Source organism: Saccopteryx leptura, chromosome 2, assembly GCF_036850995.1.
Source record: "Saccopteryx leptura isolate mSacLep1 chromosome 2, mSacLep1_pri_phased_curated, whole genome shotgun sequence".
In the NCBI taxonomy this organism is placed as follows: Eukaryota; Metazoa; Chordata; class Mammalia; order Chiroptera; family Emballonuridae; genus Saccopteryx; species Saccopteryx leptura.
Window position 1 is genome coordinate 3,688,206 of NC_089504.1, and position 24,799 is coordinate 3,713,004.

Genomic DNA, 24,799 nt, shown 5'->3' on the forward strand with positions numbered 1-24,799 from the left:
GCTGAGGAAGATGCCCACCTCTGGGTTCCTGTGGGGATGAAAGGAAATCGGCCCGTGGGCGGCTTTAGTTCGTGGGTGCTGACCCTGTGTCCCGCAGAGGACAGGATGGGGGCTGTGTCCAGTCAGGGGGGAGGGAGGCGCCCGAGCCCCTGACCACAGGAAACCGCCCAGGGGTGGAATGGAGGGGAGAGGGGGGATTTGGACTTTGGGGAGCTGGTAAGAAAGGTGTGAGGTCCGGTGGCCGGAAGGTATTCTCTGGGGTGGGCAGTGGGGGTGGAGCTGTTGATGACCCTCCTCCCAGAGTTTCAGGGTCCACTCAGGGAACCGGGATTGTAATCTGACCTTGACCATTCTTTCTGTTTGACCTTGTGCCACAACCCCACCGCTCTGCGCCTCCGCACTTGCATCGGTCCCGGGGGAGCCGCGAGGAAGCTGGGGGCAGCCTGGCCCTGTGCTGGACCCGCGTGTTGAGTCTGCGGCCTGAGGCAGGCTCCCTGGCTCCTTCTGCCCAGGACACTGCCCAGCCTGACTCTTCCCTGCCGACCCCCATTGGAGCCAGCGGTGGGAGGAGGGGCAGGAGGAGGGGCCGGCAAGGGTGGCGCAGACAGTGGCCCAAGATGGGGGCGGAAGGGCCCAGAGGAGGAGGAGCTGGGCTCCAGGGGTGCCGTGGTGGGGAGCTGCGGGCAGTGCCCCTGCCTGTGAGCTACTTGGTTTGCGCTGGTGTCCCCACGGAGCCTGAGCGAGGAGGAGGTGAACCCTTAGGCAGAGCAGCCCAGGAGGGGAAAGAGGCCAGCCCCCCTTCCGTGGTGGCCAGGGGAGGAGGCGCAGGAGGTGGGCAGCTGCCAGAGGAAACTGAGATGCTGACCTATGGGAGGGCGGCCCCCATGCACCCTCTGCTCCCCGGGGAGTGGGTGCATAATTAACCAGAATGAGGCTCCTCATATCTACCCCCATCTTAAGAGGGGGTAGAGCCCACCCTGGGGTTGGAGGGCAGCCCAGGCCGTTGCCTGCTTCTGGGTTGGGACCCAGAGTTGCTTCTCCTGAGCAGGGCACAGGGGCCTCTGTAGACACCGCCTGAGAGTCTGAGTGTGTCCACCTGACTGACTGTAGCGCTGGTCGGTGGAGAGGAATGTGCCCTTGACCAGTGAGCAACCAGAGTCCAGCAACTTCTGCACCTGCACCACCCGTGTCTTCGGGACTCCCTCCTGACCACAGGCCTTTGTCCCTGGACGTCCTCTCCATCTGGAGGGGCCCTGGCCCCTGGGGCCTGGTGGGGGGTCGAGACTGTCCAGAGGTGAACGGGGAGACTGAAAACTGGGGGTGCATGGGGGCCCTGGCGTGGGCTTGCAGGGCCCAGACAGGCAGGTTCCTAATTCCTCCATGTGTTACTTAGTTGCCTCACCTGTGGGACCCATGGATGTCAAGGTGTGTGAAATGTTCCCAAAGCACCTGGTACTTGTCACAGCCAGGCCCTCTGCAGGTGGCAGGAAACGTCTGTTGCGCTCAGTGGAAGGCAGATGGCCGTGTGGCCCACCTGCTGTGAAGACGGGGCAGCCTCGACTGCCTTGGGGGACCTGAGGGCGGGCCCTGGGCTGAGCCCACATTCTTCCAGGTGGGGAACCCCGAGAAGTTGAGCAGATTTCCCAGGGCAGACAGTGAGCCCCGCCTGGGTGGCCTCCCTCCCGGAGGAGGCCAGAGTTCCCGACCCCTGAGCCCTCCACAGGGTGTGCCGAGCAGGAAGTTGCCGGGGTGCCCTTTGACCCTCTGGTTGTCCTGGAGTGGCCTGAGGCCCTGGGTGGCTGGGGAAGTAGGTAGGTGGCAGCTGTGGGCCCGGCAAGCGGGAACTGTCCATCCTGGAAGGGCTGAGCTGGCATTGCCGCCTGCCTCCCTCGCAGAGCGGACGATTTGGACACTTGAGGATTTCGAGGGGAGTTTCCTTCCCAGACTCTGGGGACTGGAAAATCCCGCCCAGAGCACACGCTGCCTTCCCGCCTTCCCCTCTCGTAGCCCTGGCACCGGGCAGGCCCTGAGGAACACTGTGTGCTGGGGACACGGGCTGACCATCGTGGCCCGCCGAGGCTCCTGGGGGTCTGTGCCACCCCACGCCTGCTTGTGGGATGGGCTGTGTGTCTGGGGAGCGTCGCCGTGCCTCTGGTGACTGTGTGCAGCTTTGAGGGACTGACCCTCTGTGTCATCGTGTGCCACCTGTGCTGTGCGTGGCAAAGGCCAAGGTTTGGCAGAAGGGCAGTGGGTAGCAGGAGCCTGGAACAAAGGCCGCGTCTCCGGAACGGGTCGCTCAGCCCCAGGGCCCTGGGAACCCAAGGCTCTGGCCGCCCCTGGCCTGGGGAACTTCCTTGCTGGAGAGAGGCTGTGGGAAAGAGGGCACGGGCACTGGCCCCGCCGCCTCCCGGGGGCCAGCTGGAGCCCCGAGTCCTTCCCGGAGGCCAGGGCAGCTCGGGAGGCCCCCGCTGAAAGCGCAGTCTTGCTTCCCAGCCCCTAAGCCCCCACAGGCGGGCGGTGGCGCCGGGCACGCGGTGTCCCTGGCACAGCTGGCAGCCTTCTCATCACAAGGGCCCGTTTGTCCCAACTTCCCTGGCCCTGAAACCCCAAGTGACCAGGCTCTGCCGGGCACAGGGGCTCAGCTCCCTCTCCCCAGCCCCAGCGGGCCCTGGGGGCGCTCTCCGGGGGGGCTCCTAAGCCCAGTGCAAATGCACTGAAGCGACCTCTACTTACCCTGTGGGCAGAGACCCATTCCCCACTCAAAGGCTTGGAAACACACAAATGTAGGAAGGAGAAAAAAACCAGGTTGATGCCAGAGCTGAACTGACGGCCTGCCTCCCCCCACTGAGACCAGGGGCTGACTGGCTTCTGGGCCCCTCCCAAAAAGCCCGCTGCCCCTGCCCCTGCCCCAGCCCCCGCCCTGGGCCTGCCTCCCATGTCCGCTGCTGGCCTCGCTCTCTGGGACGCACTTCTCATGGCTGGTTGCCAGAGCGCCATGCTCTTCCTCCTTGCCATCCCTCAAGCTCTCCTCCAGCCTCATCACCTCCTCCAGGAAGCTTTCCTGGTGATCTTCCCAGAAGGAACTGTGTGGTCCTAGACTCTGAATATTTTCAAAGTCAGGAACTTTGAAGCTGGAGGAACCATCTGGAACATCAAGTCCACGTGTTCATCCAGGTATTGGTGGAGAGCCCCCAGGGCGCGGGGGGGCCGCACTAGATATGTCGGAGCAGAGTTCCCTTTTCCAGTTTGAAAAAGAGGGAAGGCCCTGGCCAGGTAGCTCAGTGGGTTAGAGTATCGTCCCGACACACCGAGGATACGAGTTCAGTCCCCGGTCAGGGCACATACAGGAATCCACCAGCGAATGTATAAATAAGTGGAACAACAAATTCATGTTTCCCTCTCTCTCAAGTCAATAAATTAAAAAGAGGGAAAGACTGCCTGACCAGGCAGTGGCGCAGTGGATAGAGCGTCGGACTGGGATGCAGAGGACCCAGGTTTGAGACCCCGAGGTCGCCAGCTTGAGCGCAGGCTCATCTGGCTTGAGCAAAGCTCACCAGCTTGGACCCAAGGTCGCTGGCTCGAGCAAGGGTCACTTGGTCTACTGAAGGCCCGTGGTCAAGGCACATATGAGAAAGCAATCAATGAACAACTAAGGTGTTGCAACGAAAAACTAATGATTGATGCTTCTCATCTGTCTCTGTTCTTGTCTGTCTGTCCCTGTCTATCCTTCTTTCTGACTCTCTGTCTGTAAAAAAAAAAAAGAGGGAAGGACTTACGTGCTTAGAACACCAGTGCCATTTCCACTCGTGCTGTGTGTGTACATGTGAGTGGGATAGCCGCCCGCCTGCCCATCAGCAAGCAGTATAGCTCCCTGCCGGCCGGCAGGTGTCATTCAGGCACTCGGACATGTGGGGCAAGCAGGACAGGTGTGGCCGTGGCTCTCCGGGAGCTGAGAGCCCAGGAGGGTGGTCGCGGCGGGAGGGCAAGAAGCTGTCCCACAGTTGGTGAGTTATTATCTCGATGTCCTTACTGTGTTACTTCCTCAGCTCACCTACCCTACTTAAGGTTACAGCACCTCCAAAGCCCCTGCACGGCCCGTCCTCAGGGCTTCCGGCCAATATTGGATTTAACCGGGCGGGCTTTCGGAGACGGAGGCCCTCCCGTGCGTGCGAGGCCCAGGACAAGCTCAGCAAGGGAGGTAATTGCCCAGGTCCCCAACCAGCAAGGGGCAGGCTGGGGGTTTGAAGGCAGAGCCCCTGCTGGTGGCTGTCACGCTCCTTGTTCTAGTTGGAGGTTGGGCTCCTTGCCAGAGCCAAGCCGGATATGGGGGCAGGCCTGAGAGGGCAGGGAGCTGTCCTCGCTGCGGCTGCCTGCCGGGGCCCTTGGCAGTGCTGGCTCCCTCCGGGCATGGTGCCAGTGGCAGCGGCTGGGGCAGGGCCTGGGTTTGCAGATCCTCGGCTTCTTGGTAACCTGTATGACTCAGTGGGTTGGTACGAAGCCAGCCAGCAGCAGCAGGAGCAGCCAGCCCTGGGCTACTCTTCTGCCTGGAGTGGCGCCAAACCTCGCCAAACGACCCAAATAAGCACGGCCCTCTTTGCCTGCCCCCCCTCCCCCCACCCCAGCTGGCATTTCCTGTGGCTCTGCCATCCTGGGGCTTCCCTGGGTGCCCCAGACTGGGGCAGGGGACAGGGTCTCCCCCTTCTAGCAGCTGTCCTTCCACAAGGCCCCGAGGCGCTGGCCCCATCGGCTGGCCCGGAAAGCAGTGGCCCCTGCCCGCAGAAGGGCACCGTGAGGATGGACTCATGCTGGGCTCTTGTTTTATAAGGTTGGGAGCACCCGCCTCACGGCCAGACCGCCGTGTGGCTGTGGGTGAGTTTGGCGCCATCTCTGAGCTTCTGTCCCCAGGCTTGCCTGCAAACCTGCCTCATGTCTCGTGACCTTGAAATGCTGTCCATTCACACCGGCACACGCGTGAATCGTAGGAATACTGGGGGGCTGGGGTCGCCGACTCCGGCTTCAGTGTGGGTTGGTGGGGAGGGCAAACAGGAAGCGGGAGTCAGAACCCCTGAGCTGGGCCTCGTGCAGGGGACAGACCAGCCACTCGGGCCGACAGGGACCCAGCAGTCCCGAGCCTGCCTGTGCTGCCGGGAACAACTGCACTTGTGATCCTGAGCTGGGTGCAGAGTGGGGGAAAACCGGCTGTCCTGGGGGCCGACAGGCCTAGGCAGGCACCTGACCTTGGCGCTGACCCGCTGTGCGGTTTTAGGCAAGCCAGTTGTCCTCTCTGGGCCTTGATTGTCTCGGTTTTGCAATAGAGGTCATTACAGTGGCTTCATCAGATGCCAGGTGGGAAAGTGCTTTGTCCCCATTGAGGAGCACCTGGGGCAAGGCCAGGCTGGGCTCTTGGGGAGCAGGGGGAGCAGCCGCAGGAGCTGCTCCTGTCTCCAGGGCCTCCCATGTGGGCGAATGTTCGCCTTTAGGCTGCAGAGCGGTGCATGCTTGCAGTGTCCTGGTCCCCTAGCCATCTCTCACTCAGAGTCGAAGAGGGTGGAGAGAGAGGCCAGGTAGAGAGATGGCACGCCGGGACCCAAGCCCTCCTCCTGGTTCCAGGCTGGGTCACGGCTGTGGCATCACCCCTACTCAACAGAGCCAGGCTGGTGGGGACGGTGCATTGAGTGACTTGATCATGGGCCTGAGATTCCCAGAAATAAGGGGGGGGGAGCTGGGCTGCACCCTCCCTGCCTCCAGCCCCAACCCCCAACCTCCAGCCAGACCCTGAGTCAGGTCAGGAGGCTGCAGGAAGGCCAAGCGAAAGCCAGCTGAGGCCTCTCCTATCTGCTTCCTGGACAGGATGCCGTGCTGAGTAAACAGCTTCGAGAGGAGTCACCACTCTGGCTCTGAGTCACAGCTCCTAGCGACAGCCGTGCAGTGTTTATCAACAATGCTCCACCCCCGCCCCCCAGGGCCTACCCCCAGGAGCCTGGGAAGGGGGAGAGGCCCCTGCAGTTGTGGGCTGCAGCAGGTCCCCCACCCCCCACCCCCCGGAGCGCTCCCCCAAACCAGGCTTGGGTCTGCAAAGAGGGGCGTGCCGGCACACACCTGTGCTCAGGTGTCTGTGAGCTGGGAGTGGTTATGTCTGGGCCGGTTTGCGGCTGGCCAGGTGCGATTTCCCACGGCCACCTGGCATGGTGGGCAGAGCACTGTGGGGCCGTTGGCAGGTACGTGACCTCGGTGTCCTGGGACAGGGGAAAGTGCCGGTGGCGAGAACGGCATCAGGTGTCACCCTGGTGGGGTCAGACGGACCTTGTGTGGCAACCCCGGTACTGGAGTTCTGGCTAAGAAAGAATTCAAAGGCAAGACTCAAATTGTAGGAGAACGTTTATTTAGAAAGTCACAGAGGTAGAAGAAGTGAGCTCTGGAGTCACAGCGGCAAAAGAAGGGGCCCTGGGAGCTCAGGAGAGAGGGGTAGAGGTAACACGCCTGGGGTGGGGGATGGGGGGAGGCTTGGGTGTGCTCCCTGTAGGGAGAGTCTGTGCAGGGACCTCCAGCTGAGGGGTTTAGGGACAGTCCCAGGGGAGGACTCAATAGAAGACTCATCAGCTTCCCAGCTGTGTCCTTTCAGGGTCCTGGTCTCCACTGATTGGTGGGCGCCAGGGCAGGGGGTCATCAGTCAATGCAGCTGGTCCTGAGGCAGCCATGGCTTTGCTTGTCTGGTTCTGCTGCTTTTCTGGGCCTGGGGCTGAAACACAACTGAGCCCGAGGGGTTAAAGGGAGTGGTCAGTCGGGGGGGGGGGGGGGTCTACCACATGAAACAGCAGGCCGGGGAGGAGAGGTCAGGGGAAGGTTCACGCTGCGTGACCAGTGACCAGCACCCAGCGCTTGCTAGGGGAGGAAGGGTCACCCCAGGGGGCAAGTCCTTGTCCCAGTTTTGCCCCTTGCTAGGCACCTGGGGCCTCTCCCCCTGGTGGCTTTCGGCACCTGGCCCATTGGCCTTGCTCTGCTCAGGTCTGTCTCACTGCCTGCCCCCCGGGGAGACTGGTGCCACCTGTGGTGACAGTGGACAAGGCTGGTGTGAGCACTTGAGGTGTCCTGGCTTCACAGAGCTCCATGCATAGTAGGTGCAAAGGAAGTCCTGCCTAGGCCCAACCCTTGCACGTGGCAAAGTGCTGGGGGTGCAGGTGGGGGTCCCTCACTGTCCCCCGCCCCCAGAGCCCTGGCTCTCGGTGGTCGGTGGCCGGTCTGGTCTTCGGTGGTTCCAGGCGGTGACAGTGATGTCGTGACATGGAGCGCCATGTGGTGACACCAGGCCAGGGAGGAACAAAGAGGCCTCTGCTGTCTTTCCAGGGGAGGATGGGTGGGTGCGCCTGCCCCGCCCTCCCAAGGCCCCGCCTCTGCAGGCTCCACCCTCCTGCTGCTGGTCCTCCCCTGCCTGGCTGTGACTCAGACCCGCTGCCCTGGGGCTGCCTGAGCCTGGCCTGGCTCTGATAGGGATAGCCCCATGTGGGTCCTGAGGCAAGGCCGACCTGTGCTGGAGGCTGGGGCAGTGAAAGTGTAGGAGTGACCGCTGTGCTCGGGCAGCTGGAGAAGAGCCAGGAGCCTTGTTTGGGCCCAGCAGCTATGGGAGGGAGACATGGTACCTCGTGCAGGGCTTGGTACCTGGAAAGCGCTCAGTGAGTGCCGGCTGACTTGCGGGCATTACCAGACAGGCACACCCACAGGGCCGCCCGGGCTGTGCCCCACACCCCCCTGGCCTCCCAGGGCCTCTTGAAGCTCTCCCCCACCCTCACACACAGTCACACGGGTGGAAACGCCTTGCCCTCCACCTGCCCACGCGTCCCTTCCACAGCACCGGGCCCAGGTCCCATCTTGAGATGAGGAGGCCACAGCTCAGGGAAGAACTCCCCGCCTCCCACTTCATCTAAGGTCCCCAAAGGCTCCGGAGAGCTCCGTGGTACAGGACAGGGTGGCCAGACTGCATCAAGTGATGCCTGAGGTCACCTGCCAGGCAGCTGGCAGCACAGGCGTGAGAGGCCAGGTTGGGGGCAGGCCAGCTCCCCAGGGCTGTCTCCCTGGTCGGAGCTCCGCTGCGCCCTGTCCCACCAGGTCCTGCCAGCCTCTACTCAGGACGGAGCCCGCCGGTCGGGTATGCCTGCCTGGACCCAGGGAGGGGGCTTCCTGAGCGTGGCTCTGTGCCACGCTGGCGGCCGCCCCGCCCCGCCCGGGGACCAGGATGGCTTTGCAGAGCCCCAGCAGGGGTTGCTGCTTTTTGATAAAAACATTTCTGAGTTGTCCCCTGGGACCTAGTTGCAGGGCGCACGCCAGGGAGACAGGCCACAGGCTGCCATCTGGAGCTCGCTCTTGGGGACAGAGCACACACTACAGTGGTCCCGGTGCAGAGCAGTCCCTGCCAGTGTTCACTGAGGGCTTACTGCGTGCCGGGCCCTGGGGCGGGCAGGCAGGCACATGACTGTGGAGATGATCGGAGTACAGGTCCCCTGAGCGCTGACCACGAGCCTGGCCTGTACTGGAGTTCCTGTCAGATCATCTAGCACCCATGTGCCCATTTGACAGATGAGGAAACCGAGGCCCTGAGACGCTAAGTCACTGGCCCAGCGTCCCAGAGCTGCCTGATTCAGGGCCTGTTTCTCGAAGGTCAGGGTTAAGTGTCACCACGCAGAGCTGGCTGCAGTGGTCTGGCCAGGAGCGGGGATGGAACCCGCAGGGGTGCCCGGGCAGAGGTGAGCACAGGGGGTCGGTCGGCCAGTCAGGGGCTGTGGGCAGGGAGGACTTTGGATTCTCCTGCGGGTGGGACAGAAGCTCTTGGAGGGTTGTGAGCACAGGGGGATATGTACTGGGGGCTGGGCACAAAGGTGGGCACCGGAGGTGGCTGCTGGAGGGTCCACCTGGAGTCCCCCAGCTCCGTTTCTCAGATACTCACTCACCCCCCCTCCCCAGCCCTCCATCCCTGGACGCCTGCCCACACCCCCTAGAGCAGTGGTTTTCAACCTTTTTACGCTTGTGGACCGGTGAAAATCGGAGAATTATTTCGGGGACCGCTCAGGCAGAAATCTCTTTGAGCATAAGCAAATGTGTCCAAGATCGTGGGTCTGTAATTACCTTCATGCCACCTCAGGGTGCTTAGCTCTTCCGGGGACGAGCACGACCTTTCTGGCGGCAGTGAAACCCTGTCCTAGGGAAGCCCGTCCCAGGGCCCCCTGACTCAGGTGTACATAGTCCTTTTTCCATGAAGGAAATTCTCGGAGCCCTGTGGTGGGAGGTCACGGTCGAGAGCTCCGGCTGAGGCTGCAGGTGGGGGGATGTGAGTTTGAAAAACCTCTGTCACCCCCTCTTCTGCTCTGCCTCCACCATGGATCAGGAAACCGAGGCTCAGTGAGAAGAGGAACCTGCAGGTCCCACAGGGAACCAGGTCTCTGCGCATGGGCTCACTGCCGCCTGCTCAGCCGTGTCCCCTGCGCCCCACAAAGCCACCGGAAGAGGATGTGAAACATTCTGAGAACCAGGGAGCCAGTGCTGGCGGGGTTTGGGGTCAGGGCGGCATGCAGGGCCCCGACCTCCGCAGGAGGGCCCAGCATGTGCCTGCAGGCTGGCTCGGGGGCCCCTGCCTGTGCCCCTGCCTGTGCCCCTCTGCTCCCGGCCACCGCGATCCTGCGTACTCAGCCTGCTGCCTGCCAGGGTCCCAGGAGGGTAAGGAAGCAGCCCATGCTCTGTGGCCCTGGATCGCCCTGGTGTCTCTGGGTTTGGGGACCCGGGCTCTGAACGCTGTGGGCTCTGCAGAGCTGCGTACAGACACAGGTCCCGGAGTCTCCCTGTGAGGTCCTGGGCAAGTCCCTGCTCCCTGCGGGCCTCAGTCTTCCCATTTGTCAAATGGGTGTTGGACTTGTTCTGTGACTTCCAGCGTCTGCTTTGCAGCAAAATGAGAAAATGGAGGCATGTTGTGGGTTTTTCTTAAATGTATTCATTTAACGACTGTCCTTCCCCGCCCTCGCCCCCCGAACAGCCGGCCCTCCTAGTTACTTTTGGTGTCGATTACTTTAGTGGTAATTTTGGTGACAGTATTGGTTTTTTTTTAGTGTGCTACTTGGCAGACTAAACCGTTGGCAACCCTGGTTTGGTTCTGCAGTTTAAAACGCGATCCCGCGTGCAGGTGCCAGAGGTGGAACTCTGACTGGTAGAGGAGGGAGGCTTCCGGGGTGAGTCCGTGGCTTGGAGCAAGTGGGTCCTCTGCGCTCCGCACAGCGCCTGGCTGGGCGCCCACCCTCCTGGTGGTCCCACTGGCCCAACCCTGCTTTGACCTCAGTGGCTTGCACCTGCTCCCTTCCTGGCTCGGGGTGTGGTTTCTCCCCGGGCCGGGGGAACGGGCCCCGGGCCCCAAGGCGCTGAAGGAGATAGCTGGGCCCTCCCCACGAGAGCCTCCGGTCCAGCTCAGCCCAGAGCCCCGTCCACACTTCCTTGCCTGGCGCGTGGCCTGGTACGAGCGGGAATTCCTGGCCCTGCCCGTCACAGGAGCAGGTATGACAGCCACCCGGGTGACACCAGGTCTAGGCACTCAGGTGCTCGACTGCACTGGGGCGGGCAGGCAGACGGGCCGACAGGCAGAGGGCTGCCCGGGGAGCCCGACTCCGGCCCCGCCATGGCTTGGACAGCCAGGCTCGCTGGGCCCAGGGGCAGGAAGGGCTGGGTGTTCCTGGCCTGCGTCTCTGTGGTGACGGCCAGGAGGTGGGCTGTCGCCCGCCGTCCCCGCCCTACAGTCCGAAGCCCCACGCCTTGCCCAACACCTCTGCTAGCCCCGGCCAACACCGAGGTGAGTTTCCCGGGCAACCGGTACTTCTGCGAGAGGCTGGGTGCTTCCTCCTGCCCGCAGGAACTGGTTGAAGGAGTTTGGCTGGAAGCCGCTATGGGAGTCTTCATCCGCCAATGGGTGGGAGGGTGGCACTGCCTATGGGGCCTGAGTGTGCCCACCCGGTGGCCTGTCTCTCAGCTCCGGGGCTGTCTCAGCGGCTCCGGTTCAGAGGGACGGTGCTTCTCAGATTGCAAAGGACTTTTGTGCTTTGTTTTGTCATCTGCTCTCCTGAGAACCAGGTGGTGGCATTGTTACTGTTATTGTCATTGTGGTCGTTGTCCCCATCTTCCTGATGGACACACTGAGGCTCAGGAGGTGACACTGTGGCTAGGAAGGTGCAGAGCAGGGACCTGAACAGAAGCCTGGGCTCCAAGTCTTAACAGAGGGCGAGTCTCCCAAACGTACAGGAAAGGGGGTCGCCATTGGGACCGGGTCGCCCCAGGCCCCACGGCACCGGACGGTTCCCGGCTGGTGGCTGGCCGACCCCCTCCCCAGCGGAGGAGGGGAGGTCAAGGGCACGCTGGGTCCCTCGGGTGTGACGGGAACTTTTCAGGCAGGCTGTGGCGTCTCCCACCCAGCACTGCCGTGGGACGTTGTTGCCTCCTGATCGGTGACTCTGCTTGGGGACAGGTTCCGGCCTGAGACCGGGACCTGCCGGGCCATGTGTGCCCCGTGCTGACCAGCTCGGGCCCCATTTCTAACTGACTCCCTTTCTCCCCCTGCCCGTCTGTTCTCCGTGTTTCGGGCTCTGTGGAAGCGTCCGGGTCTCTGCTTCTCTCTCTGATCTCCTGCCTCTGCCTGAGGCTGGCCCCTGTTGGGTTGGTGGCCTTCAGAGGTGTCCGTTGTTAGTGCCTGTTGGGCACTAAGCATTCTGGGCCGGGGAAGGGGGATAGTTGTCAGAGCAGCCTGATTCCCGCTCCGTAGATGGCATTTGTCACAGTGACCGTGGACTGTGGATTTGCTCTGGGTCTCCGTCAACATCCGAGCGTGAGAGGCAGGGGCTGCGAGCGCCCTCCCCGGGGAGGACAGCAAGGCCACGGCGAGGTCACGGCATCCCAGGGCCGTGGTTTCCACGGCTTCAAGCATTGCTGTGTCTTGTTCAGATTGTCCTGGGACAGTGACGCCCAGTGAGGTCAGAGATATTGGGTAGTGATGATGTCACACCCTCCACCCAAGATGGTCTCCTTGGGTCTGGAGGCTGCATCCCGCAGGTAAACATCCCTTCCTTCCTTGGAGGAAGCGGAGGCCCCTGGCGATTCCCAGAGGAGGCGGGGAGGAGGCGGGGCTAGCTGGAGAGGAGGCGGGGCTAAACCAGGCGCTCCGGCTGCTGCAGGAGCCCCCACCCCCCTCTGCCAGGCCCGGGTGTGTCACCTCCTGCCAAGGTGTGTGCTCATCCACCCACAGAGGGCCACCCCAGGTCCCAGGCGGGTCAGGAATGGTGACGTCTGTCTGTACGGGGAAGTGACTGAGGAGACGGGCCAGGCCACACCCTCTTCGTGTCCTCCCTGGGTTCTAAATATAGACCACAAAAGGCAGACAGACAGGGTGACCTACCTCCACCTGCCCAGAGAGAGGTCAAAGGTTTCCCACCAACCTGACCCAAGTCCGGGTACCTGGCTGCTGGTCCTCACTGGGCCACCAGCTTCCTCCATGGCCTTGGCTGAGCCCAGGTTGGAGGAGGTGACAGCCAGGGCCTCTGGTCACCCAAACATTGCCTTGAGCCTAGTTCTTGTCTGAGCCGCCGCCTGGGGCCCTGACTGACCTGTCAGGCACCTGGTCAAGGGAGGGCGGGCGGAGGTGGGAGGTCTGGGCCTGGGGCCCCAGGGACACTATGGGAGGGACCCAGCCGTGCAGCTGGGGCCTCGCCTAGCAGTTGGTCTTCAGCCTGAGGACAGGCGGGGGCAGGTGGGGTAGGGGGAGCTTTGGGAGGGTCAAGACCTCTCCGGCTGCCTTGCGTCAGGGGGACCATGGTGGGATGAAAGTGGGAAGGAAAAGGGGGTCCCGGGTTTGGCCTGGGAACACCTTCCCCTTAAACTGCAGGTGGCTGCTCAGCAGGCCTCTAAGGCGGGAGTGACAAAAACCAGGGGGCCTGTGGCACACCCAGACAGGCCCTGGCTGCAGGGGACAAGGGGCCGCCAGCTCCCTCCCAAGCCTCCTGTTGCTCACGGGAGGCAGGCCTCGTGTGGCCAGGTCATCCAAAGTTACAAGAGAAGCCAGAGTGTGGATTGTTATATGAAATCACCTGACTTTTTTCAGTGTTGGCTCTCAAATTGAAAAACACTTTGCAAGCCAAACAAAACACACATGGGGGGCTGGTGCTGGCGCTGGCCTGGGTCTCACCCCGGTGGTCCGTTCACAGCCTGGCTGCCGAGCATCCTGGGCAAGGAGCATCCCAGCTGTGGAGCGGTGTCCTCTGGGGCTTCAGCGACCCCCTCCACCCCCCCACCAAGGAGGGACGGTGCCCTCGGCAGGGCAAGGCTGGGAACCTGGGGCAGCGGGGGTCAGGGTGAGCAGGATGGGAGGACAGGAGTGACACCCACTTAGAATAACCCCGTGCGTCCTGCACAGTGTTCTGCACTCTGTTCTTCCCAGCAGGCCCTCCAAGGGCAAGGTTCTCATAGCCTGGACCTTCAGACTCGCCCCTGTCACTAGGGCTGCCTCCAGCACCCTCTGAGCTGCGCAGACTCAGTTTCCCGGTTGCTTACCACCTCCGCCCCCACGTTGAAGCCCCTGGCCCCTTCTGTTGTAAGGATGCTATGGGTGGCCCCTGGGCACAGGGCTAGGAACACAGGGGACAGTGAAGCTGGCCAGGTGTCACTGTCATGGCCCAGGCTCTGATTGTTGCCCTTCCTCAACGGCTGCTGGGACCTGCGCAGCCTCAGAGGATGAATCTCTGTGTGTGGTTTTCTTTTTCTTTTTAAACTTCTCATGTGGAAAGTTCCAAATGAACACAAAAGTGGGGAAAATGGTATAAAGACACCCCCCTATAGCTGAATGACCATAGGAAGGGCCACTCTTGTTTGTCCTTTACCCCGCGTCCTCCCCCGCTCTGCTCAGTGGACGATGTTTACACAAGTCCCAGGCTCATCCTCCCGTCCGTAAATATTCCGGTATGTTACTTTAATAGTAACCCAGTCCTGTGGTCACACCCAGAAGTGATGTCAAATGTTGCCAGATATCCAGTAGTGTTCAAATGATCCCAGTTGTCCCTGAGGATTTGTTTTTTTGTTTGGTTTTGCTTTAATAATTGCCCTGTTTAAACCACAGTCCAAAATCTACAGGTTGCATTTGGTTGCTGTCTTTCGTCTTTCTTTTCATCTCTAAGTTTCCCCTTTATTTTTTGCCCTGAACTTTGTTGAGGAAACTGGCTGGCGTGTCCTGTAGAGTCTTACCGCCTGGAATCTGTGGGCTGCATCCTCAGGGTGTGTTGAACGTGTCCCTCTGTTCCCCATAATTCCCTCCAAAATGCTGATTACACACAGAGGTCTGGTTGGATTCATGTCTGGTTCTATGTCCCCCCCAATCAGGGCAGCAGGCACAAGCTCTCTCGGTCCCCTCTGCTCTGGGCTGGTCCTGCCCTTGGTAAGGCATCTATCTTCCCGCAGGTTTGGGGTGGTGGAGAGTATAAGGGGAGGCACCCGTGAGTCGCATGCCCTGCCACTAACTGGGGCAGAGTCTCTGTCTGCCTGGCCTGCGGGCACCAGGCACCTGGGTGAGGTGCTCTGTCTGTGCTGTGTTGTTCCTTTCACCCCCTTTACACAGGAAGTACTGTTCCTTGAAGGTGAGGTGACTGCTGGGGGGGGGGGGTGTCACACAGTAAGAAAGGGCAGAGCTGGGCTCAAAGCCAGCCTTTCAGTGCCTGAACCTGTCTGTGCCACCCTGTCACGCTGGGTCCTGGGGTGTATGTGTGTGTGTGTGAGACTGTGCATGTGTGCACACAGCGGAGTCATGAGCAGGCTCGCCAGGACCCCAGAGGGGAGCCCCAGAACCAGGGCATGTGTAGTGCTGGTCTTGCCCACGCCTCACCTCCCCCGCCTGCCTGACATCCTGGACCTTCAAGGCCTAGAGAGGAGGTGACAGGTGCATTTCTCTGTGTACCTGTGAGTTACTTGGCCTCTGGGGGCCCTTTTCCCAGCTGTAAAATGGGCCTGAGCTAGCTTCCCAGGCCCCTCTCTGGAAGAAACAGATCTAGTGAGCTACCAGCAGGGGCCAGATTCACATGGCAACTTCCGAGAGCTTGGCCCAGGAGAAAGAGTGGGAGGAGGAGCTTCTAGCCAGAGGGCAGTGTCCTGCATCCAGGTCACCCCTTTGTTGCTCTTTGAGGGCATCCTTCTAAATGTGCCCCACCCACCCCCACCCTTCTTAGTTAGGGGCAGGTCCCGGAAGCTTCCCAACCCGCCTCCTAGGGACCTCCACCCCAAACCCAATCTGCCCAATCTAGCTTCAACACAAACAAAAACAGCATTTATTCCGCGTGTGATTATAAAAATATTTTAGGAATACGAGAAGATTCTGAGAAGTGAAAAGGAAAACTGCACAGCACGACCCAGAATAACCACCGTGACTTTGGCAGGGTAGGGCCTTCTAGTCACAAGCGCGGGTGTACGGCCTGTGAGCACACAGTGCACCCTGGTTCCTCAGGTCACACACAGTATAGCAGCCCTTCCCACGTCACGGGCGGTCTACCCTCGGGTTACGGAGGGCCCCGTCCGTCAGCACAGGGCATCCGAGTTCACTGTGCTGGGCAGGGTTGTAACCGAGGTTCCGTAAACAAGCTCATGCAGACATCCACGTCCACACCTCGGATTGCCACCGCGGGGTGAGTTCCTAAGAGTGGGATTGCCAACATAGAAGAGCATGGCGTTTTTCAGGTTTTTTTAATGTCCTTAATAGAAACTGCCACATTGTTTTCTGTGCTCCACATCCCCCACACCCCACCCCACCCCACCCCGATGCTCAAGCTGCCCGGGTGGGCTCCCGGTGGGTGTGCACAAGATAAGCTTGTGGGATGTGGAGTGTGGTCCTGCCCTCTCGTGTTACAGGTGGAAAACGGAAGCCCATCATGATCACGGGCCTCAGTGAGGGTTGAGGCCTGAGGCCCCAGCATTGGGTTAGGTGTGCGTGTGGGGGGTTGTCCATTCATTCATCCATCTACTCTCTTGACCCTGCTGTGAACTCTAGGATCCCTCTTCCTACCCTGCTGGTTTCTAGAGAGGAGAAGGCTCCCTAGCCCTGCTTCCTCCCAGCCCTCAGCCTCACCTCAGCCCTGAGACCTTGAGGACTCAAGCCACAAGTGGGCCCCACTGACCAGGCCCGTGGCAGCTGATATTTGTCCTTGTTTTTTTTTTTTTTTTTTAATTTGAGAGAGAGAGGAAGGGAGAGGGAGAGACAGGAACATCAATCTGTTCCTGTTTGTGCCCTGACGGGGGATGAACCGTCAACCTCTGTGCTCCCAGCTCTCTGGCCAGGCCTTGATCTCTTCCTCTTGAATCTGTGTTCCCTGTGACGCCTGGTCCCCCCTCACCTCCCTCAGTGCTCCTCCTCCGGGTGGCTGGAGGGTGGAAAGGAGATGTGCAAGCAAAGGCCCCTCTCCCCACACCAAACACCGCCCCCCCAACAGGCAGCCCTTCCAAGTGCAGGTGGGCACCAGAGACGCGGTCGCAGTTCCTGGCCTCAGGAGCACACAGCAAGGCAAGGCACCAGCCTTGTGCTGTCCATCGGTGACCCCCCGGGATTTCCTCCAAGAGGAAACTGAGGCTCAGGGAGTTGTCCAACAAGGCCACTGAGCTAGGGAGGGGCTTAACTGGAATCTGTGGGTGGTGGATCTGACTCCAGGGGCCGCTTGACAACACGTACACAAGTCACACACACACCTACACAACACACAGCGCACGAGCGCACGTACCCACATGAAGTGCCAAACCAGGGAGCCCACAGCCACTACGCACACAACACCCGTTCTGCAAAGGACACACACAGCCCGCAGTCTCGCGGGGGCGTCCGCGCGCGCGCGCACACACAAGCACCCTCGGGCCCCGCCCCCTGCGCTGTAGGCCCCGCCCCTCCGCGCCACAGGCCCCACCCCCGGCCTGACCTAAGCCGGGGGGCCGGGCGGCGCGCGCACAGCGCAGGCAGCGCGGAGCCGCGCGGGCTTCCCCCGCCCGCGCCGCCCGGGGTCCCGCCGCCCGGCCGGCCGCCCGCGCCGCTGCGAGCCGCCCATGGTGCAGCGCATGTGGGCCGAGGCGGCCGGGCCTGCGGGCGGCGGCGAGCCGCTGTTTCCGGGCTCATGGCGGAGCCGCAGCGTGTGGGACGCCGTGCGCCTGGAGGTGGGCGGCCCCGACAGCTGCCCGGTGGTCCTGCACAGCTTCACGCAGCTCGACCCGGACCTGCCGCGCCTGGAGGTGGGTGAGCTGCGGCGGTGGGTGGGAGGTCCTGCGTCCTGATTGGTCCGGAAGGACGGTCCTTGTGCAGAGATCCCCCTCGTTGCGCCGACCCCAAGGCCAGCGAGGTGGACGTGGGGACCGCCAGGGCAGCCGGTCCAGCAGTTTAGGGACCAGAACCGGGTCTACCTGCCGCTCTCTATCCATCCCACTGCCTGCCCCTCACTGAGCCCAGGTGTGCCAGCCTCGTGCCTCGGAAGCCCAGGTAGACCTGTTTCCGCGGGCTGTCACTGTCTGTTGACGTCTCCCCGCTTCCCGACAGCAGGGGCTGGGCCCTGTTTCATCTCTGTGGCCAGCCCCGGCTTGCACGGGCAGTTTGGGCTTCGCAATACAGGTGACGAACTAGTGGTTAGGGTGGCAGAGACCTAGAATCCTTAGAGGTGATTGGAACCAGTGCCTTCCAGACCTCCCCGTATGGGGTCAGCGGAGGATCTGATGCGCAGGGCTAGCTGCCCAGAGGAGGGGAGTGGTGGGGCCGCAGGCCAACAACCTGTGGGACAAGGCCCTCTCATGCCCGGAGGGGGTGGCTGACTCATTTCTGCTTGGTTATAAAATGCGCTAACACCATGTGTTTGGGAGGATTCAGAGAAGCAGAGATCTGTTTGTCACGGGTGGGGTCACGGTATCTAGGTGAGGGCTGGGCTCTTCTTTCTAGTGTGCTCTGTGCAGTGGGGTTCCGTGAGTCACGAGGTCGTGCAGGTTGAGGGGAGCAATGCCTCCCTCCTCCTGCCTGACTGTGCACCTGACACCTGCAGCAGAGATAGCAGGTCCAGGGACGAGCCCCTCACCCCGACTCTGCATGGGCCTGGGGCCCGGACAGAGGCCAGCCCTGTGTTAAGGGGCTCCACACATCAAGGCCAAGCCTGAGCCTTAACAGTCAAGTTCCTGAGCCCCAGTGCTACTTAGGGCCCACTTGGTGTGTTGCCCCCCCCATCGCTTTAGGCCCTGGTGTGTGTAATAATCCTAGGCACTTTGTAGCCTGGGTCTTGTGCCTTTGTGTGTTTCCAGTACCTGGACAGGGCATCGATGCATATCTGCCTGAGGATCAAGTGTGTCTCCATGCTGGCGTCGGGGGAGCTCTGGGTGGGGGAATCCCAGCACTGAGACCCTTTCTTCCTGAGTTTGGCATTTTCCCCCTGGGACCCTCATTCACCCAAAGCTTTGGCTTTCATTGGCCACTGAGCAGGACCCCAGGAGGCCTGACACCAGCCCAGTGCTCATCTGACTTTCATTATATCTGGCAGCCAGCAGGCTTTGTGTGCATGGGAGGGTCCGGCCCGCACGACTCTCAGGGGCCGGGCAGGTTCCTGGCTGGGGTGGGGCCAGCTGCTTGGCCTCTTCTCTCTGTCCATGTGCATCCCTGAGGACCTGAGGGAGAGGCAGCTGAGCCCTACCCTTGCCCAGGGGTCTGCCTCCTCCCTGCCTCCACTCCCCTCCCCTCCCCTCCCCGCACTCCTGCTGCTGCTCTCCAGGCCTCAGCACTAGATCCAGGCCATGGCCACTGTTTAGAGTCAAAGGGGAAGCTTCTGGCTGAGGCAGGAAAACCAGGGTCCTGGCAGAAGAGGAGGCCACTGCCGGAAATCAAACACAATGACCATTTACCATGGGCCGGTGGAGGGGGCGGGGAAGTCCCTGTCCCTCCTGCCAATGCCCCCACCCCACCCCCCACCCTGGGGCTGATTTCCTGGTCGCTGTGGTGTGCCAGAGCTGAAGCTGTCCTGCTTGTGGTCCCTGTCCTTTCTGGAAACCACCAGGCAGTTTCTGCCTGTCCTCCCCCGCTCCCCGTTTCCCCACAAGCCTCCGCCCAGTCCTTCCCTCTCTGGGCGGCCAGATGTCCTCGCACATCTGGGCGTCCGCTCACTCACCATCTTGATTCTGAGCCAAGCTGCCAGTGACCCAGCGCAGCCTGGCAGTTCTGTGCTTCCCGGAGGCCACCTGGCCTGTGCCCCCACCTCTAGGTGGGCCACTGCCCCGGCCAAGCAGGAATTCTTGCATCTGTAGCACCTACTGGATGCAGATGCCACCACCTCCTTCCAGCTGGCTTTGGCAACCGTCCAGAGTAGGTGCCAGCCCCACTTGATAGGGGTCTGGAGCTCTGGGAAGTGAAGCCCCCGGTTCTAACTGTACACACAGCCAGGAACATGGGCATTGTTCTCTATTGGGTGCCTACTGTCTGCAAAGGACCAGAGGGATCAGAGAAGGATCACTAGCGAGACAATGTGAAGTTCATGGGGAGGACATGGGAGCTGTGCGGGAAATGGAACCGGGCCCAGGCAGCCCAGAAGCCCCCCCAGGTCGGGTGAGGCGCAGGGATGCTTACAGACCAGAGGGAGGCAAGGCGCTTTGAGCCAGAGCACACTCGGGAGAGCTTCCTGGAAGAAGCAAACCCACGGCTGGACCTCCAAAGGTTTAAAATAATAGCTCGTATGAGCCAGAATTTGTGGTAGGCCCCGTGCTCAGTAATTAGTACATGATGTCCTTTTGTGTTCAGGACGATCGCTAGTCCACTTAACAGATGAAACAACGAAGGCACTAGAGCAGGGGTCCCCAAACTGCGGCCCCCTGAGGCCATTTATCCGCCCCCCGCCGCACTTCCAGAAGGAGCACCTCTTTCATTGGTGGTCAGTGAGAGGAGCCTAGTTTCCATTGAAATACTGGTCAGTTTGTTGATTTAAATTTACTTGTTCTTTATTTTAAATATTGTATTTGTTCCTGTTTGTTTTTTTTACTTTAAAATAAGATATGTGCAGTGTGCGTAGGGATTTGTTCATAGTTTTTTTTTTTAAAGTCTGGCCCTCCAATGGTCTGAGGGACAGTGAACTGGCCCCCTGTGTAAAAAGTTTGGGGACCCCTGCTGTAGAGGTTAATTGAATTGCACAGGCTCTCTGCTAGCTAGCGTCAGGGGCAGGGTTCTGACCCAGGCAGTGCGCTGGCAGGCCTGAGTTGGCAGGACAGAATGAGGGGGCATCTCTGTTCTGGGGGTGGAGCTGCACAGGGAGGAAGTCTCCTTCAGCCTCCCTGCCTCCCTCCCAGTCATCTGGTCTCCTGAGCACAGGGTGTGCAGGTCCTCAGTGTAACCCCCAGGGCCTTTGATCCTGGAGGCCCAGAGGCATGGCCTAAGGGGTGCGTGCACACGCGTGTATATGCATGCACACGTGTGTCTCTCTGTCTGCCATCTGCGGGGCCTCCACAGCCCCTCCAGTTCCCCTCTTGCTTTGCATCTCAGGAGCTGCAGGAGAAGGGCGGGTACCCAGCTGGCTGTTCTCCCTGGGAGATGCTTGCGTGCCCTGAGCTGTGTCCCTGGGGGCTCAGGGACAGGCCCCGGAGCAGGAGTGGGTGGCAGGAAGGTCAGCCATGGGAGCTGCTGCACCACTTGTGGGCAAGGCTGGGGTCCCGCCCTCTGCCGGGAAGTTGGGCAGAGCCAGGCCCTGTCTTCATCGAAGTCGATTTAGCAGGGACCCTCCTCAGCCTGGGGGCGGTTCCAGGGGGCTGCACCCCGGCAGTTGAGGCCTGGCTCCCACGGGACTGCTGGCTGGCGGCCCAGGTGGCTTTCACGGAGCGGCACCGTGCTCTGGCCACCTTGTCCCAGGCAAGGGCCCTCAGCCTTGAAGGCCAAGAAACGCCATGTTCCTGGACACACAGCTCCAGTGAAGTGACCTCCCCCCCCAAGTCGGTGCTGAGGATCTGGGAGTTGACACCTGCAGCCTAGGGCGGGAGGCTGGCCCGCCCGTCCTGTCCACGGTCAAGGAGTGAGTGGGGCAGGAGCGCCCAGCACCAAGGCTGCTGCTCGTGGGGAACCTGGGTGCGGGCATTGCCTTGGCATTTTCCTCTCCCCTCCGGGAAGTGTGGGGTGCCTGCCCAGCCTGCTCCACCATCACGTCTAGAGGCACACTGCTGTTCTTTTGAACCGGGGGACAGAGTTGAGTGTAGGGGTCAGGAGCTTGGGCTCTGGCGGGGGGTAGGGGAGAGCCATGCTTAAACGCTGGCTTGGCCCCTGCAGCCCTGGACCTGCTCCTGCTCCCTGAGCCTCAGTTTTCTTTTCTGTAAAATGGGTCTGGTGCCAGTCTCTGCTTAGGGTTCTGGTGAGGATTAAGGGAGACAGCAACCTAAGGAGCAGTCCCCGTAGTGCCGGGCACAGCGCCAGAGCTAGATAGGCGGTGGCTGCCCCAGTTGTGTTTCCTGGCAAGGATTCGGGGGAGTGCCCGCGCCTTGAGCTCCAGGTCAGTGTGGCGTGCCCCAGGTCTGTTTCTGGTCGCTGGCCTCGGGGCCCGTGGCTGCCCTGGACATCCCCTCTCCGGAGAGAGGGCTGGCATGAGGGAGCTGGGCTTGGCCAACCCGCCTGGCTGTGTGACCTGAGGAAGTCCTTCCCATCACTGTTCTCTCGCCTGCGTCCATGTGACCGGTGGCTGGACTCTGTTCTGAGGCTGTGACCCCAGCCGCCACTAACAGAACGTGGCCTGGGTGTGTTTCCATAGGGCCTGAGAGAGTCACAGGCCAGGGCTCGAGTCCCTGCCCCAGCTGCCACTTCCCAGCTCTCGACCTGGGCGAGCTCCCCACGCAGTTCCTTCCCTGTCCGCCGAGTGAGGCGTTGGGAGGATTAAATGCAGCGAGTGTGCCCAGGGCCTGGCACCCAGGAAGTACCCGCACGTGCTGACACTGGGGCCCGTGGGGTTGCTGCTGGGACTGGACCTTCAGCCTCCCTCCACCTGAGCCGACACCAGCCGTGGCCCCTTGCAGGCCTGACCCCTGGTGGCCCGCTGACCTGGAGGGACAGGAGTGTGGGTGGTGGGCAGGGCCAGCCTGGAGGTTGGGTCTCCCTCCCCACTTGAGGTCCGTTTAACTGTCTGGGCTCAGGCGGGCAGGGAGGAGGGTCTGTGGGGAGATGGCTCAGCCCTCTTTGGGGACTCATCCCTCCCTCCCAACTCGTTTCTGGGATCACTGAGCTTCTGTTTGCCCTGGAAACAAGACACCTCAAGTGGTCCCCAGCCCAGGCTGCCTCTGTGGGGCCAGCAGTGTGACCCACCCTTGTCAAGGGCTGACTTGGAGTCCCCTCCTGGGCCCTGTCTGTGCCCTCAGGCTCGGTGCAGGACACCCAGCTGCCGCCCCCCCCCCATACGCACACACAAGGTCACGCGTGCTCTGTGCATCCATTCTCCACGCCCTGCGCTTATGGCCTTGAGAAGTCCTGGACACTTTCTACTTGATCATCCCCGAGGCCTCAGTCTCCCGCTCTGTACAATGGGTTCCTGACCTTGTGTTCAGACTGTCCCAGGAGCCCCTGGGGTTCCTGAGGGCTGAGCAGCTGTCTTGGTCTGTCTCATGTTTGAGCTCCTGCACTCGAGCAGAAGGCTGAAAAGTCAGAAAGCTGCAGGGCTGCTCCAAACCTCAGAGTTTTCAGGGGCCCTGGCTCCCTCCAGGTTCCCGGAGCCTCTGGCAGGTGTCCCACAGGTTTCCTGGAGGGGGAAGGGTCATCGTCAGCTCGGGGGCCGACGTGCGTGCCAGCAACATCATCGGGTCCTGTGTCCTGGGCGCTTTCGTGTGCCAGGCGCTGGTGTCTCTTGACTGCCACCATCACCCTGTTAGAGAGATGCGCTTCTCCCCTGGTGGGTGCTGGTCAGGGCCTGGGGCTGACCTCTGTGCCTCAGTGGACCCCAGCAGCAGCTCAGAGTGGCGATCTGATGCACAGGGATTCTCGGGTGCGGCCTGGGAGGAGTCTGCAGAGTAGGCGGAGCCGCTTTCCCTCAGGGAGGAGCCAGTCTGCCGCCAGGGGCGTCTGTGGACCCTCGTCGCTTACGTGGGAAACACGCATCTGAGTCGGAGCAGAGGGCTGGTCAGGGTGTGGGACGGTGCCGTCCCCACCTGTGCATTCATGAGCTGCCTTCTGGGGAAGATGGCAGGATGGGGAAGGCAGGATGAGTGACAGCAAGGAACAGATGGCCCACTCGGCCAGCCACGCTCTGCCCAGGGCTCGGGGAACGTGCTTGGAGCTGCCCCTCTGCCATCTCTCGGTAGATGGTTTAAATGGTGCTTGTACTCCGATGTGGGTTCCATGAGGACTGTCCCCAAGTAAGGTGGGACCCGCCCTGTAAACCCCTCGCTCTACTTTGAGGACATTGGGGATTGGCCTACAATCAGTAGGGGACCCAGCAACCTGCTGGCCCGTCATCCTGAGAAGGCTGATCTGGTGACACATGACCAGGTGCCACCCAGGTCATTTCTCCAACTCGTGCCTGGGGCTCTGGACTGTACTCTGGGGGACAGTGGGGTGTGGGGCCCCCTGGGTGCCGTTCAGCTGGCCTCTGCTCACCAGGGCCTGGGGGCACCCAGCATCCTCACTCCACCTGACCGAGGTGGTGGGAGGCCAGGCAATGTACGTGAGGGGTCGCTGCCGGCTGGGTCCCAGGGCCCTGGGGACATCAGCAGGTGCCTGCTTCGAGCGGGACAGGAGGCTGTGTCCCGTGAAGACACAGCATCCATGTGACGCTCTTTTCCCCGACAGCTCAGTGCTGCCCTGTGGACGCCTGGCCTCAGGACATCTGTTTGCTGGGCTGAGACCTCCCAGCCCCCACCAAAGCATCCTTGGGAGGCCTGGTGCTGCCCGCTTAGCTGCTGCTCCTGGGCCGCCTGCTTGGCTAATGGTGCCCGGGGTCATCTGTAGGCACCAGGCACTGCCCTTCCTGCCCCCGATGGGCCTGGGGGCAGATGCCCGGGCTGTTGGCTGCTTGCCTTCTGTTCCTGGCAAGAGGGTGACAACAAGGAGCAGATGGCCCACTCTGCCACGCTCTGCCCAGGGCTCGGGGAACGTGCTTAGAGCTGCCCCTCTGCCGTCTCTCGGTAGATGGTTTAAATGGAGCCTGTACTCCGACGTGCTCCAAACGTCTGGGTGTGTTCCGCCTGCTGCTGCGTGAGTGAACCAGGGAGGCCAGGATTAGCTCCGCTCCGGTTAGAGCAGCTCCCCATCTGTGCGACAGGCCAGCGACTCCCCTTGCTCAGCACGTGTGGCTCAGCATCCAGCCCTGCCCCCCAACTGGCTGGCAGAGGGGGCCCCTCCTGGGTGGGGGAAGGGCTCAGGGATCACATGACACCCAGTCGGGGCCAGCCAGCTGCTCGCAGCCAGCGAGGCCTGTGGCTCACTGCAGAGCTGCTATTTAGACCTGAGGCCCTGGCCCCACCCGTGGCTCGGCCTGGCCCTGAAGCGCTCTGTCCAGCAGGCCTGGATGGAGGCCCCTGGGAGCCAGGTGCTATGGACTCCCAAGGGATTCATGTCCAGTCCCCTCTGGCAGGCAGGTCCAGCACCGGACTGCCAAACTGCTGCCAAGAACTAGGGCGCTCAGGACGCTGTTTGGCCCCCAGCTGTGCCAGATGTTGGCTGAAATCCCCAGGAGAGGGACAGGGCTTTGTGGGAGGCAGTCTCGGGGACCTTTGAGGAGATGTGGGGGTGGCCAGGGCTGTCACAGTCCTGATCAAGTTCTGGGTTCCAGATTCCATCCTGGTGACT

At 61.6% G+C, this 24,799-nt stretch overlaps 1 protein-coding gene across 9 annotated transcripts in view; it reads left to right on the forward strand.

Annotated features, from left to right (window-relative positions):
* RALGDS (ral guanine nucleotide dissociation stimulator) overlaps positions 1-24,799 on the forward strand; it is a 46,364-nt gene that overhangs the window by 5,228 nt on the left and 16,337 nt on the right. For 5 of the 9 annotated variants that reach the window (XR_010749159.1, XR_010749160.1, XM_066366800.1 and 2 more), the window contains exon 1: positions 16,969-17,262. The exons of 1 other annotated variant lie outside the window; for it this stretch is intronic. Coding sequence is in view for 6 of the 8 variants with exons in the window: in XM_066366800.1 (XP_066222897.1) it covers positions 17,080-17,262 (183 nt within the window). In the remaining 2 variants the exon portion in view is untranslated. Of the gene's footprint in view, positions 1-9,541; positions 9,706-10,636; positions 10,823-16,968; positions 17,263-24,799 lie in introns of those variants that run through there. 3 more of the 9 variants (XM_066366802.1, XM_066366803.1, XM_066366805.1) reach the window with 2 other exon arrangements.